At 40.9% G+C, this 15,235-nt stretch overlaps 1 protein-coding gene across 12 annotated transcripts in view; it reads right to left on the bottom strand.

Annotated features, from left to right (window-relative positions):
• Positions 1-15,235, bottom strand: part of HDAC9 (histone deacetylase 9) — a 650,822-nt gene that overhangs the window by 70,661 nt on the left and 564,926 nt on the right. For all 12 annotated transcript variants that reach the window (XR_010598283.1, XM_065583246.1, XM_065583245.1 and 9 more), the window contains one exon: positions 7,071-7,189. Coding sequence is in view for 11 of the 12 variants with exons in the window: in XM_065583246.1 (XP_065439318.1) it covers positions 7,071-7,189 (119 nt within the window). In the remaining variant the exon portion in view is untranslated. The remainder of the gene's footprint in view (positions 1-7,070; positions 7,190-15,235) is intronic.

Below are 15,235 nucleotides of genomic sequence, written 5' to 3'. Positions count from 1 at the left end.
CTTTGACTCCTTCCACATCCTTTCAACAGACCGCTGGATTTGGCTCATAAATACTTGGTAAGCTGACCAAAAAAGGAATAGCTCTAGCTGTGGACTGTGCAATAAGTTAGTTTGGTGACAGATCCTCCAGCACCAGCATTACTATCATCATAGGACTCAACTGTGCCTTTAAACTGCAGTGCTACATTAGGCATGGCAAGGAGCACCACCACCCAGGGAAATATCAGAGAGAGACTCTGCTTCACAGGCCACGCCTGGCATTGAATGGGAGCCAGCTGAAAGGGTATGGAGTAGTCGTTTGCTGCTGATGTATTCATTTACTGTTCAGAAGCTGAGACCGGGCAGTGGCCCAGACTACACTTATTTTAAATAAAGTAACATGCAAAAATGTGTGATTGCATTAATACGGGCTATAAATTAAATATGCTTCCCAAAATAAACAGATGTAACAGGCCGCATTCATTGGACATATAGCTGGTGAGACGAAGGCAGCTGGGAGTCTAAGGGAGTTAGCCAGCTGAGTTCACCAGTGGAGGAAGGTTTTTTTATTTATTTTCTTCCCCCACCCCCTTCCCTTAACTTGCAGGTAACTCCACAAGGAAGAACTCACAATGGGAGGAAAATGGTATGTTGCCAACACCACTGCTAGCTCTTTCTTTCCCTGCACCTGTGGGGTACCTAATCGGACAGGTATCCTGACCCTGGAGGTGTCTACCAAGATCCTGGTTTTGACTTGCTTGGAATGCAGCCTTCATGTCCAAGTCAATGAAAGCCAGGCAAGGGAAATCACCTGGTGTGAGAGATCTCTGTTGGTGGAGTCCTTCAGGAAGCAGGTAAGAGAGCTGAAGGAGGAGGTGGCTCATTTGTGTAGCATCTGGGAGCATGAGGACTACATTGACCGGATGCACATGGAAACATCTGGGATGAAGGATGCTAGCCAACTACAGATGACTACAGCAACACCAGAGGAGGAAAGAGAACTGGCTTCTCTGTGTGGAGGAGATTGGCTCCCTGCCACCTAGGTGCTCCATCCTCCATCCTCCACGCAGGTCTCATTTCCAATGTAGTCAAGAACCAGTATGCTGTACTGGCAATGGGAGGTGACCCCAACGACTGAGGAGGAGGAGCCATCTGACATTAAGCCTGGGAGGCTCACGGCACCTAACAGGTGGAGTGCTGGTGGCTGGGGACTCCCTCATGAGGGGGATGGAGGCATCCATCATGCTGACCTGTCATGATGTCCCAGGAAGTGTGCTGCCTGCCTGGAGCCCATATCCGACACATCAAGAAAGGTTGCTGAGGCTTATTATCTCTCTGATCACTACCTCATGCTGCTCATTCATGCAGGCAATAATAGTATGGCCCTGAGCAGATCAGCAGTGATTACAAGGCTTTGAACGTGATGGCAAAAGAGTTGGGGGTGCAGATTGTGTTCTTGTCCATCCTCTCAGTTGGGGTAAAAGCCAAGGCAGAGACACACACATCCTGGAGACAAATGCATGTCTGCGCAAATGGTGTCAGTAGGAGAGCTTAGGCTTCCTTGACCATGGGATGCTGTTCTGGAAAGGAGGGATGCTGGGAAGAGATGGGGTCCATTTGACCAAGAAAAGGAAGAGCATCTTAGCCCACCAACTCACTAACCTAGTGAGGAGGACTTTACACTAGGTTCAAAGGGGGCAGGTGACAAAAGCCTACAGATAAGCATAAAAAGGCAACCTTAACAGACAGATGTTGGGGGGTGGGGGGGAGACATAGAAAATTACAATAGGGTCATAGGACCAAAAAAATAGAAATCACTGGGGGAATCTGCTCAACATCTTAGATGTCTATACACAAATTCAAGGAGTATGAGGAATAAACAGGAGTGCATACGCTAAATTATGACTTCATTAGCATCACAGTGACTTGGGAAATCTCATCACTGCAATATTCATATAGAGGGGTATATCTTGTTCAGGAAGGACAGGAAAGGAAAAAAATAGGGAGGAGGTGTTGCATTATACATCAAGAATATATACATTTGTTCTGAGTTCCAAGGAAGGAGGTGAGAGTCAGACCACTTGAAAGTCTCTGTGTAAAGATAAAAGGGGGGGAAATAGGGGTGATATCATGGTTGGGGTATACTATAGACAATGAAATCAAGAACAGGAGGTGGATGAGGTGTTTCTAGAACAAATAACAGAAATATTCAAAACATAAGACCTGGTAGGAGTGGGGAAATTTAACAACCAGATGTCTGCTGGAAAAGTAATATGGCAAAACACAAAATTTCCAATAAGTTCTTGGATTGAATTGGGTACAACTTTTTGTTTCAGAAATTGGAAGACATAAGGACAACAGGAGAGTCATTTTAGATTTTATTCTGACCAACACATAAGAATGGGTTATGAATCTGAAGGTGGAAGGCAATTTGGGTGAACGTGATCATGTAATGATAGATGTCATGATTCTAAGGAAAGGCAGGCTTGAGATCAGCAGGGACAATGGACTTAAAAAAACCCAGACTTTAAAAAACTCAGAGAACTGATAGGTATTGCTGCCTAAGAAGAAAATCTAAGGGAAGGCATTTGGAAGAACTGTCAGTTTCTCAAGTAAGCAGTATTAAAGGCACAACTTAAACTATTCCAATGTGAGGGAAAGGTAGGAAAAATAGTAACAGGCCAATATGGCTCCATCAGAAGCTCTTTAATTACCTGAAAATAAAATATTAATCCTACAAAGAATGGAAACATGGACCAATTGCTAAGGAAGAGTGCAAAAGACTAGGACAAGCATGCTGGTACAAATCAGAAGGGCTAAGGCACAAATGAGTTACACCTAGCAAGAGACATAAAAGCCAATAAGAAGAAATTCTTTAAATACATCTGGAGCAAGAGAAAGATGTAGGAAAGTGTGGGTCCTCTACTTAGCAGGAAAGGAGAGCTAATAACTGACAACATCAAGAAGGCTGAGGTGTTTAATGCCTATTTTGCTTCAGTCTTCACTAAAAAGGTGACCAGATAATCAATATTTAATATTGACAAGAAGGAGGAAGGATTGCAAGCCAAAATAGGGAAAGCACAGGTTAAAAACTTTTTAAATAAGTTAGATGTATTCAAATCAGCAGGGCCTAATGAAATTCATCCTAGTATACTTAAGGAACTAGCTGAAACAATCTTGGAACCATTAGCAATTATCTTTCTGAACTCATGGAGGACAGGTGAGGTCCCAGAGGACTGGAGAAAGACACAAAGAGGATTGGGGAAATTACTGACCAGTCAGCCTAATTTCAATACCTGGAATGACACTGGAACAAATTATTAAATAATCAATTTGTAAGCATGTAAAGAATAATAGAGTGAGAAGGAATAGCCAGCATGGATTTGTCATGAATAATTTCCTTCAGTGACAAGGTTACTAGCCTACTGGATAGGGGAAAGCTGTAGATGTGATATATCTAGATTTTAGTAAAGCTTTTGATACAGCCCCACTTGACAGTTTCATAAGCAAACTAGGGAAATGTGGTCTAGATGAAATTACTATAAGGTGGTGCACAGTTGGTTGAAAGACCGTACTCAGAGTAAGATATCAACTGTTTGCTCTCAAACTGGGAGGGCATATCTAGTGGGGTCTTGCGGAGGTGTCCTAGGTATAGTACTACTTAATATTTTCATTAATGATTTGAATAATGGAATAGAGATTAGGGTTAAAAAATTTGCAGATTACACCAAACTGGGAGGGGTTGCAAGTACTTTGGAGGACAGGATTAGAAGACAAAATTACCCTGACAAACTGAAGAACTGGTCTGACATCAACAAGATGAAATTCAATAAAGACAAATGTAAAGTACTTCACTTAGGAAACAAAAAAATCACATGCACAACTACAAAATAGGACATAATTCGCTAGGCAGTAGTACTGCAGAAAAGGTTCTCGGGATTATAGTTAATCACAAATTGAATATGAGCCAACAACGTGATGCAGTTGCAAAAAGACTAATTTCATTCTAGTGTTTGTTAACAGGAGTGCTGCATGTAAGACAATTGTTCTGCTCTACTCAGCACTGGTGAGGACTCAGCTAGAGTACAGTGTCCATTTCTGGGTGCCACACTTTAGGAAAGATGGGGATAAATTGGAAAGCATCCAGAGGAGAGCAATAAAAATGATAAAAGGTTTAGAAAACCTGACCTATGAGGAAAGGTTAAAAAACTGGGCATATTTAGTCTTGAGAAAAGAAGACTGAGGGGAGACCCGATAAGTCTTCAAATATATTAAGGGATCTTATAAAGAGGATGGTGATCAATTGTTCTCCATGTCCACTGAAGGTAGGACAAGAAGTAACGGGCTTAATCTCCAGCAAGGGAGATTTAGATTAGATATTAGGGAAAACTTTCTGAACTATAAGGGTAGTTAAATTCAGGAATAAGCTTCCAAGGGAGATTGGGGAAACCCCATCATTGGAGGTTTTTAAGACAAACGCTGGTCAGAGATGGTCTAGGTTTACATGGTTCTGCCTCAGCACAGGGAGCTGAACTAGATGACCTCTTAAGGTCCCTTTCAGCACTACATTTCTATGATTCCATGAGTACAGTTGAGTTACACCAGGGATGTATTTGGCCCAGTGATTTTCTCATTTGGATCATCTCTCTTCATCCCTTTTCTCCTAATTCTTCAGAGTTAGAACTTTCTGCACTGTTAACACTTTACAGTTATTCCCTTGTGACTGTGCTCTGATTGAAGGCCATAAAATGCTCTCCACCCATGGCACAGCATCTCTATATTGCTTCTTTACCAAGTGCGGCAAATAGTCAAAGAATCAGTTTTCCTTCTTTGATGTAAATGTCTTAATTCTCAAGTGCAAAAATTGGACTGGCTCACTGGAAATCAGGGAGACCAGTGTATGAAATGGGTGCAAAGCACTAAAAATATGTAAATAAAATGACAATAATAGTTTGGGTACAAGCTACAGTCCGGCTTGCAAAAACATGTTAACATTTCTCTGTGCACTTGCTTGTATTGTACATGTTTTACAAATCTGAGAAGTAATCAATGATATAACTATTTCTTCATGGATATTTTGATTACCGTTGCACTTCCTGAATATGGAGTTTGTCTCTCAAATGTTAGATGATTTTTTTGTTATAGTCTGTACGCACTTTTCTCTATACCATATACAGTATGATATGCTCTAAAAACGTATGGTGGAATGTTGAGTATTTTGTTTTGGGGAAATAATAAATTCCTTTGGCTCTGTGCAAAGAAATTTATTCATCCTTTAGATACGTGATTATTATCTGGGCCTATATTTGCTTTTCCTTTAATTTAAACAAGAGACACTTACCGTAAATCATCTTTTTGTTCACATTTATACTGGTGTGTATGGCCTCTTGTACTAAAATTCTAAGATGATTTCAGGTTCTGTAAGAGTGACGTAAAGGAGGTAGAATGGATTCAGAATGCAGAATGGATGAAGAAAAAATTATCTGAGTTGATTTTAAAAAACAAGATAATCCTTTTCTTCACTCCATTCTCCTTCTCAAGGTTGGGGGCGGCGGGGGGGAGAGAAATAAGATACTTCTCCAATATACTGGTAGGTTGTGGAATTGCTTCACAGCCCATCGTGCCTGGAACAGCAAGTGGTACCTCTCAAGCCCACTGAGCAAGGATTCCTGGCTGTGTCATCCAAGTAAGTAAGGATCCCTCTGGACCAACAATTTTAGAGTCATTGTGAAGCCCTCTTGCCCTGCACACTGGGAGTGTTGAGCTCATGCAATCACAGCTCTACCCATTCCCCTTATTTGTAAAGGATAATGATAAGGACAGTGTAGATGGAGGCACTTACACGAGTCCTCCGCCAAGGAGGGATTTCACCCCCAGAAATTTAGAGATATAATAAATTAAAGGTAATTTTTTATTTGCACTCTGCATGCATGTCACGATGCAGATAACATCCCAACCTTAAAGGAGTTGGCAGTCGAGCTTCTGTGGCTGGTCAGCTCCTCACCATGGCCAGGTTCTTGTTTCCTCTCCATTCCCACTGCAGATTAACACCTCCCATTGTTGTTCAAGGACTCATTGAGCTAAACCTTTACACAGTGCTCCCTCCTTTGCACATCAACACACAACTCCCACTGACTCCTATGGAGTGTTTTTAAATTACACTAAATAAGGATCTGGATTAGAAAACAAGTTTATTTTGTATTCCAGCGTAGAATGCCAACAGTGTCGTATATATTGCAATGCTACACTGCACATTGCTCAACATGTTGTTATTGGGCCAGATTTGTAAAGGTATTTAGGTGCCTAAAGATGCAGCTACCTAGTGTAATTTTCAAAATCACCGTGTCACCTAATTCTTATTGATTTCACCTAGGCTGTTTTGAAATTCCCACTATATGTCTAGCTGCATCTTTAGGCACCTAAATACCTTTACAAATCTAGCCCACAGGCAAGAAACAGATTTTGGCCAAGATTTTCAATAGTGGTTAGTGATTTTGGGGTCCCCGATTGGAGGCACCTTAAAGGGGTCTAATGTTTGGAAGCTGGTGAGCACCCATCCTCTGAAAATCAGGCTCCTTTAGGGGCTTAAGCTGGGCATCCAGAAACTGAGGCACTGCAAATCAGTAGTTTCTTTTGAAAATCTTGACCTTCGTGAACAGTGGTGTAAAAACAATGTGAGATCAGAATTAAGCCTCCAAAATTTAACATGTTCAACACAGTTTAAAAATGACTAATTTATTACTGCATTTGTAAGTGGGGCCTGTTGAAAAAAAGCATGAAATCACTGAAAGGTTATTTGAATGCCAACAAAATAAAGCTTTCAAACCTAGACAAAAATATGCCAAGAGGCTCTGCAACAAGGAGTGAGCTAGAAAAGCTAAGAAATAATTTTATTTGTATCACATTCAAGTGGTTCTTGAGAGTTCTATGGCTACCCACGGATATTAACTAAAGGACAAATTCTTCTCTCAGTTACACCAGGGCAATCTCATATGTGTATAAATGAGGCAAAATTTGGTTCTGAAATAAAGATCCATCCCAGAAGAAATTATCAAGCCAGAAAAAAATAACCGCTTTATGACTATACATACATTTAGCTGTGACTTTGTACCCGCCTAATGGAGCATCGTGGCCTTCCACAGCATCAAATCCAGCTGATACTAGGACAATGTCCGGATCAAACTCATTGGCAATTGGCATAATCACAGTCCTGCAGAATAAAAAGGCAGCCAGTTACTAACTACAGCTCATACCTTCATTAAGCATACTGCTTGGCATGATCCCCAAAATCCACTATACAAAAACAAAAGTCTGGGCATCAAAAACATTAATGTCTCCCTTTAACTAAATTCATCATCATATGTAGTCAAAAAAATTCTACTTTTCCCATCTCTGCTTTTGTTCTTTTTCTTTTCCAATTTTCTAGGTCTTTTTTAAAGTACAGGTACATGTGAAAACCTCTAATATTACACACACATCTGTGCCTGTTTTATCCCGCTGCCTATAAAAAGCTGTCTCTTCCAGGGGAGTGACTAATGGTTTACAGAGAATATTCAAAGCCTCAGTGGAAACCTGGACTGCTCCAGTGAGTGCGAACTTGGTGTAAATTTGAACTATAAATTTCTTTTGGGAAAATGTTTGCTTTCCAAACATTTTTTTTCTTAACATTTTAAAATGTTTGTCGAGGTGGGGGGTGACTCTAGCAAAGGAAAAACATGAAATTCCCTTAATCAAATCCAGGCTACATTGTCGAGCCTTTCCAAGGTCAAGCATAGCAGGAATGTGACAACCACAAAATAGTGACAGCAACCCCTGCTGGTTTCAGTCAGATAATTCAATGCTTCACATTCCCAAATGTTCTAGTTTTTTTAACCCTTTCCTTCACATAGGTTTTATCCTGGGTTAGGATTTTTATGGTTTAGCTTAGCTTTTATCAGCATTTAAAGATTTAAAGCAAATTTATTAAAGAAAAGGTAAAGCTCAAACTGGATTCACAAATATTTTCTTTCACTTGACTGTTCAGGATTCATGCTCATACGTTGGCTTAAAAATTACAGGTTTAAACACTGATATTTTATTATTGTTGACTGTGTTTAATTTTGAAGGTCTTCAATTATATTAAAAGTCAATTGCATTAATTAAGATGCTAACCTAAATTCACTACCTCCAGAATTCCAGACTTCATCCTGAAATTCTTCTTAAAATTAATATCTTTATATACCATATATGATAGCACCTGCCTTATTTTAAATTACGTGTGCATTCTCTTACTGATACTGCACATAGGAAGAAGAAGAACATATTAAGGAGCTAGACTTCATGTTAAATAAGTTAGACTGTTAATAGTTCTCGTCCATTCTGTGTGATTTTTGTTTCTGCATTTTAACTTCCTTTGTTTTGTTCCAAATTGCTCAACAGTACGTTTAACATTGGGGACCATATCCTGAACTCTTTACTCCCACAAAACTCAACTTGAGTTGCAGTCAATCGGAGTTTTATCTAAATAATAAGTGTAGGGTCAGGACACTGGAGAATCAAATTGCTGTCATTTTAGCTCAGAAAAGAGGATAGTTCAACTTTCCTGCAGGTCTGTTATGCTTATTCCATTGAGATTGCACTAAAGCAATACAATGCAAGTATACAGAAAATTCCATAAAGACACAACAATTATTATATAATTACCTTTAAAGAAAGCTATGTTGAAAGAACGTTAAGTTTGTAAAGCAAGTAGTCAAAAGTTAGGAAACGCCTGGGCAGCCTTAATCCAGCCCCGGTGCATATTTATTGTGATACAGTATTTAAGTCCACGATCACTGCCTCATTCACCACACACCTCCCAACTTCTGCAACAAATGAGGCAGGGGCCCTACAACAACAGCCTTCTTCATTGCACAGCCACAAATTCACCCCGAGAGCGTTGTGCATCCTGAGCACTGAATGAGACAGGGATGATGTGAAGTCCCAGTCCAGGTCCTGCTTCTAACTCCCTTCTCCCTCATACTCCCATCTCCTCAAGCTCCTGCTCCTGACCTACAGCACTGCATCTCTCCTGCCACCCGGGTTCCTCATCCCTCTGCATTCCAGTCATATTCCTTATCCAAGCTGCCAGCCTGCCAGCAGGGGCAGCATTGAGAGCACAACAGAGAACAATTGCAGGGGAAGTCCTGCTCAGGCTCGCAGTCCTGGAACAGCACATGCCTCTGTGGGGAAGGTGCATGAGTAAACCCCCATGTTCATCGCCAATGCAAAATAACACAAAATGAAAAAGAACATAAAAAATGGCATAAAATGAAAATGCACCCTGCAGTGGCAGCTCCTGCAGCTCTTGTCCCGCAGGGCTGAATCCAGATCCCTGCTCCAGGTGTTGTAACCTGGCACATGGGATCATAGTGCTGCTCAGGTTTGCCCCGGCCCCACTGATGAAGGGGCAGCCGGGTCAAACCTGAGCAATGCTGCGTTCGAACCCATGTCCAAGTCACAATGCCTGGTGCGGGGAACTGAGCCTAGACCTGCAGGACAGGAGCCACTGCTGCAGAATGAGTGTGTGGGGGCTTTATCTGCAACCCCCTGGGGCCTCCCAACCCCTAAGTACAGGACCTGACCCCCTCCCCCAGAGTTTTCCACCTCCTGCGGGCAGGACCCAACCCCTCACTAGGTCCTCCCCACCCAGAGGCCAGGGAAAATATATAAGGAGGAATAAGTGAGAGGGCCTCAGGACTAATGGGTGACCTGGAGGGCTGGGACTCAGTAGGGGAGGTGGAATATTTAAGGGGGGGTAGGGAAGGGACTTCTGGGCCTAATGGAATTGGGGGGCTGAAGGTCAACAGGAGAGGGGTGTGACAAGGTGTTATCAGTAGCATTCAGATCACTGACATTGCTGTAGTTTGGAGAAGGCTGCAGGCCCAGCTGAGGGCAATTACATACTTTCTGATGGGGGATTGTGAGCACCTGGGTGACAATCAGGGCAGGGCGGTGAGGTGAGGTGAGGGCTGCAGGGGAGCCTACCTTGCTGTAAGCCTGTATTGCACAAGTATTGTTACGTAAGAGGGAAATAAATGCACACCTTGGTGAAAGATAAACAACCCAGTATGTATGTTTGTGACGGCAAAACCATCTGAACTGCCCAGGCTGCAAGATTCACCAGGTACCGACGGAGGCACCCTGTGACAAGGGGAAATATATAAGGGGGCATGAGGGTGCCTGGATAATGGTGTAAAATAAAATAACAAGAAATTCCTATAACATAAAAAATATAAAAAATAAAAAGAATATCATGGGCTCTATACATGAGCAGCCAGGTCATCATATATTTGCTGTGAATGGATGGATCATGCTCACTACAGATTGAATCTTTGGAAAATTTAGCCTCCAAATTCTAACAAGTTTCTAGTGAGCATATGCAAACTGAGACTATTATTCAGAGCCTTATAACTTGACCACATTTGGTCATGTTCCATTGGGAAGACAATAGGCTTATCCCTGATATCAGCCATCCTACCCCATCCCCTGACCAAATTTCAAGTCCCTGCTCCAAAAGCAAAGTGTCTCAGTGAAATGATTGTAAGAATTTTTTAGCTCAGGCAAAACATGTTTTTCCCTAATCTTGTTCTCAGAAACAGCTCAATCGTTTTAGCTGAAACATCCCAGAAAAATTCAGACTGAAGCAAAAATGCAGCATGGAAAATTTCCGCTCAAATGGTTACATTATGGGAAAGTTATAAGTAACTGAAAACAGCATCTTGCAACGGGACGTGTCAGGCAACCATACATATAGGCGTCACTATTTAGCACTACCTATAATGGTAGTAAAAAATCTGTACAGAGAGGATACATGGAAACCTCCAGACAAAAGAAAGATAATGATTACAATGATAGTAACTGGAAAAGTGGGGGTGAAATTTAGAACGGTTCTGTCAGTGATAGCTGAGATTATAAGGGTGAGTAAATGCCTCAAAATGCTTTTCTGAAAATTAGCAAAAAGAAAAAAAGAATGAGAAATTCTGCTTTTGAGAATGCAGATGTAAAGCATCAACTTGGATGAATGTATTTCACACCAGAGCAGTACCACCACTCCCTCCACAAAACAATAAAGTTACTTTACTAACTGTGGCAGACTTTTGCTAGTATGATTCAGCATATTGCACACAGAGCTGGCCTGTGAAGACCAGAAAACCTATGTCATTGCTTCCTCTCCCTTTCATCCCTCCAAATTTGGGGGTAACTGGAATATCAGACTTAATCTAATTAATCTTTCATGTTTTAATAATAAAAATACATTTATAGTCCTTTTCTTTGCAAAATACTAAGGAAAGTATAATTTGATTGCTAGAATAGAAAGTTAGTCCCTATTTCCTTCTAAAAATCATTAGTTATTTATGGTTCTCACTACAGCAACCCAAGGCTGGTCTTTGGCCTCCAAGAAAACTATGGCTGCAGGTTCACTGATTTTTGGGAGGACCCACATGGTAATGGATTCAAGTGCTCCATAAACTGCTACTGATAGCACTAATGTCACTCTCTCCCTCAAACCTAGCAGCATGAATCTAAGCTGGTTCCTGTGTTGAACAACCAATATGATGTCTGTAAACATGAAGGGGCAGTTCATCATGAAGGTATAATGCACCTGGTCTAATGGACTACATGTAGAACTGAAAGCCAGGGACAACTCCTCTCTGTGTCCAGCTCTGACAACAACTCCTTCTATGGCTGAGGCAAGTGACGGAACATCTCTGCCTACATTCCTCCATCTATAAAACCAAGACAGTGATACTTTCATACTCTATGGGGTTGCTGTCATGAGTAATTTGTTTGACTCGAACATATAGATAATACATTTCACCAGCATGCACACCAAACCCTGTGGTCACAGTGGCTCTCACAGCCCCCCAACCTCCTTGGCTTGTCTGGACAACTGTCTTTTGCAAAACCTTTTAGAAGTTGACCACTATGCAGAGCCCTGTTCAAGCAACTGGGCTGCACATCACCAGGAGGCTGGGGACCCTTGAAGATCCATCCCTTCCTCTGCCCATACTTGAGGTTCAATTCTTCCCTGAACCCAAGTTTTGTTTAGCTCGGGGGAGAAGGAACAGTCAGAGAGCAGGTTACAGCTCCCTGATCCTGTGCTGGCCTGGCCAAGCATCCGAGAGAGCAGCCCTGGGACCTTGTGCTAGTGAAGGATCTGCATAACATAGAGAGCTCCACCATGACCTATCCTCCCTCAGGTACACGCATGACACCAGTGTGGGGTGGGGTATTTGGCCTGTAAGCTGCTTCACTGAGTTTGCACTAGAGTGCGTTCACACATGCCATGGCCAGCTTCAGCCAAAATATGTCTGGATCTGAACATTACAGAGGAAAAAAACGGTAAAAATACATTTGGGTGTATTCTAAAGAATCATCTTGTTAGCCATCCCTAATTCCTCAGGACATATCTATGCTCAATAGTATATCACATCTGGCAGGTTCTGGTTATGATGAATGTCAAAACACTTTCTTACAGTCCCAACAAAAATACTCTAAAAGCCTCTGTAGACAGAGGCTGTATCCAAGATTAAGACTAAGGATAGTTATTATTTTATCTGGAGGGGAATTAAGAATTAGATCCAGGCAGTAGAGCACTAGGGGACAAATTCGTCTATCAGATGCAGTAGTGCAACCCTATTGAAGCCAGCTGGGCTGCATGGGTGTAACAGAAAGCAAAATCTATTACTAAGTATTTCTGAGACTTTAGATGGAATTACCATTGTCTGATTAGATCTGAGTTTTATATTTTAACTATTACTCATGCCCTCCACTTCTTCCTTCCCTCGCGAAAGAAAAAAAATCCAAAAGAGCGACTTATTTTCTGTTATCCTGTGTCATACAGAGCCATACTTATTAGATATAAAGTATTCACCTGAAAAGAACAGTAGGATTCTAGGGATTTCCCGGCTCTTTCTTTCCTTTTGCTGTGTCACTAATTGCACGTCACATTTTAAAATCTTGAGCAGTTGGCTCATGGCTTATATCACACCAGAGTTTACTTCACTCCGTTAGGCCTTACAGCAATAGTGGAGCTGTCTCCTCTGACTCAAGACAATGCAGCCCCTCCTTTAGTTTGATGGCACTGGCAGTGGACCATGTGCCTGGGAATTTGAAGAGATTAATTTTAGTTCCATAAAAGAGATTTCCCCATAGAATTAATGCATTCAATTTGGGCATGCTGCTGTCTGCAAAGAAGCCATGGGACAGCTTCCAGTTGGGTGTAGTCCTAGAGAAAACATCAAGCATGTGTTCTTTCCCCTCCCCAGCAGTATGAACATCAGATGCAAGACATTATAGAGACTTTACCATTTACTTGATCTTATTCCTTTTATTCTTCTATTCTATTTTTGTGGTTTTACAGCACATGGGAAGCATGCTCCCAAACATTTGTTCTCCCAGAAGACACGCAGAGAAGTACCCAAGCCAGAAATTCATCTGGATGTGCCACCAAACAAAGCCAAAGATCTCCAGAGAAAGGGCTAAGTTGACATAAATGACCACTCTAATTGGGCAGTGTTTATAATGTAAGAGGAAGCAAGAAGGATAACCTACACAGAACATTGAGGATGGTAATTAGTAAAACTGAAAGGGCAAATCTACATTTTTTCTGAACCTACAGGGCATAGTGGTTTAGTAACATCAATTATTCACATTGACTAAAAAAAGTAGCACTTTCCACCCACAGTTCTCAAAACACTTTATACATGTTAACTAAGAAACACAATGGTCCACATCCTCAGTTGGTGGAAATCAGCATAGCTATGATCTGGCCCAACATCCCTTTAAAGTAAGCATTATTATACCCATTTCACAAATGAATAAACTGAGGCAGAGTGCAGGTAACTAACTTGCTTAAAGTATCACAGTGATCATAAGGAAAAACCTGGACAGAAAACAGAAATAAAGAATCCAAGTCCACTGTTTTAGTTACTAGACAACACTAAGTATTTTGTTTCCCCACTCCCACCTTTTGCTGAATATACATAACACATTAGTTCTAATATACCTAGTTTTTGATCCCAGAGGGCCCTCCCTTAATTTGAAGTAATATACTGCTATCTACTAAGACTCTCAATTTCCCATCTTGAAGATGCATGCACTCCTTATTTACACAAACAGTCTTTTACAGAGACCTTCAAAAGTATACAAACAGCAGTATTTTATATTGAGCAAAAAAGGCATTAAAAATTAAACCTTACTAAATTTTGTAATTAAAACAGTTTGTACTGTGGTTTGGGCTTTTAGCATTCCTTTAATTTAATTAATATAGACACAATACATGACCCTGTCTTTTACCTACTAAACCTTAAAACAAAGAAATGACTAGAGGGAAGTTTATAATGCATATAATTTATAATGCAATCCATTTTTTATAATACAACTTATTCTAAAACAAAGGGTGACCATAATCAGTCATAAGGACTGTTCTGGTCTGTCCCTGCCTTAACATCAGAACAGACACTGGCAGTCTATCAGATGCATTTCTACCAACACCCCAGAGGGTCATTCCTTTCTGCTATTTAAAAAGGGTGACTGGCAGCATAAACTATGGCCTTTAATACAAATATAAAATTCTACACCCACACAGAAAACAGAAATAAAGAATCCAAGTCCACTGTTTTAGTTACTAGACAACACTAAGTATTATTTATTCAGTTTCCCCACTCCCACCTTTTGCTGATTATACATAACACATTAGTTCTAATATACCTAGTTTTTGATCCCAGAGGGCCCTCCCTTAATTTGAAGTAATATACTGCTATCTACTAAGACTCTCAATTTCCCATCTCGAAGAAACAATATCAGAGTCGCCTCTACGGGACTGAAAGTTACATATGTTCAAGTATGTTGCTGAACCCAGGCGCAGTGAATAGATCAGTGAAGCCCAGGAGGTTGATCCCCAGCATTTCAAAGCATATGCAATACTTGTTGGGAACAGTGCCCTATGGTATCTATTACTTTTATGCATTGTTTTCATGTATGTTTTAATGTAATATAATATCATGTAAGTTACCTACTTACATAAAAGAAAACTATGTTGTATTCCCCCACACACACCCAAACTTCAGGTTAAATTTTTTCTGTATTATTAAGTACCGTTATATCTCCCAATCAATCTAGCTAACCTCGGATATGGCACTAAATCAGAATAAATGGGGTTTTAAAACAGGAATGAATCTCTAGCATAATTAAGGGACCTTCCCTTCTTAGACCCCAATCCCACCAACAATTA

The sequence above is a fragment of the Chrysemys picta genome, chromosome 2, assembly GCF_011386835.1.
Source record: "Chrysemys picta bellii isolate R12L10 chromosome 2, ASM1138683v2, whole genome shotgun sequence".
NCBI classification, from domain to species: domain Eukaryota; kingdom Metazoa; phylum Chordata; order Testudines; family Emydidae; genus Chrysemys; species Chrysemys picta.
The sequence above is the reverse complement of the archived record's forward strand: the minus strand, read 5'-3'. Positions and strand labels throughout refer to the sequence as shown.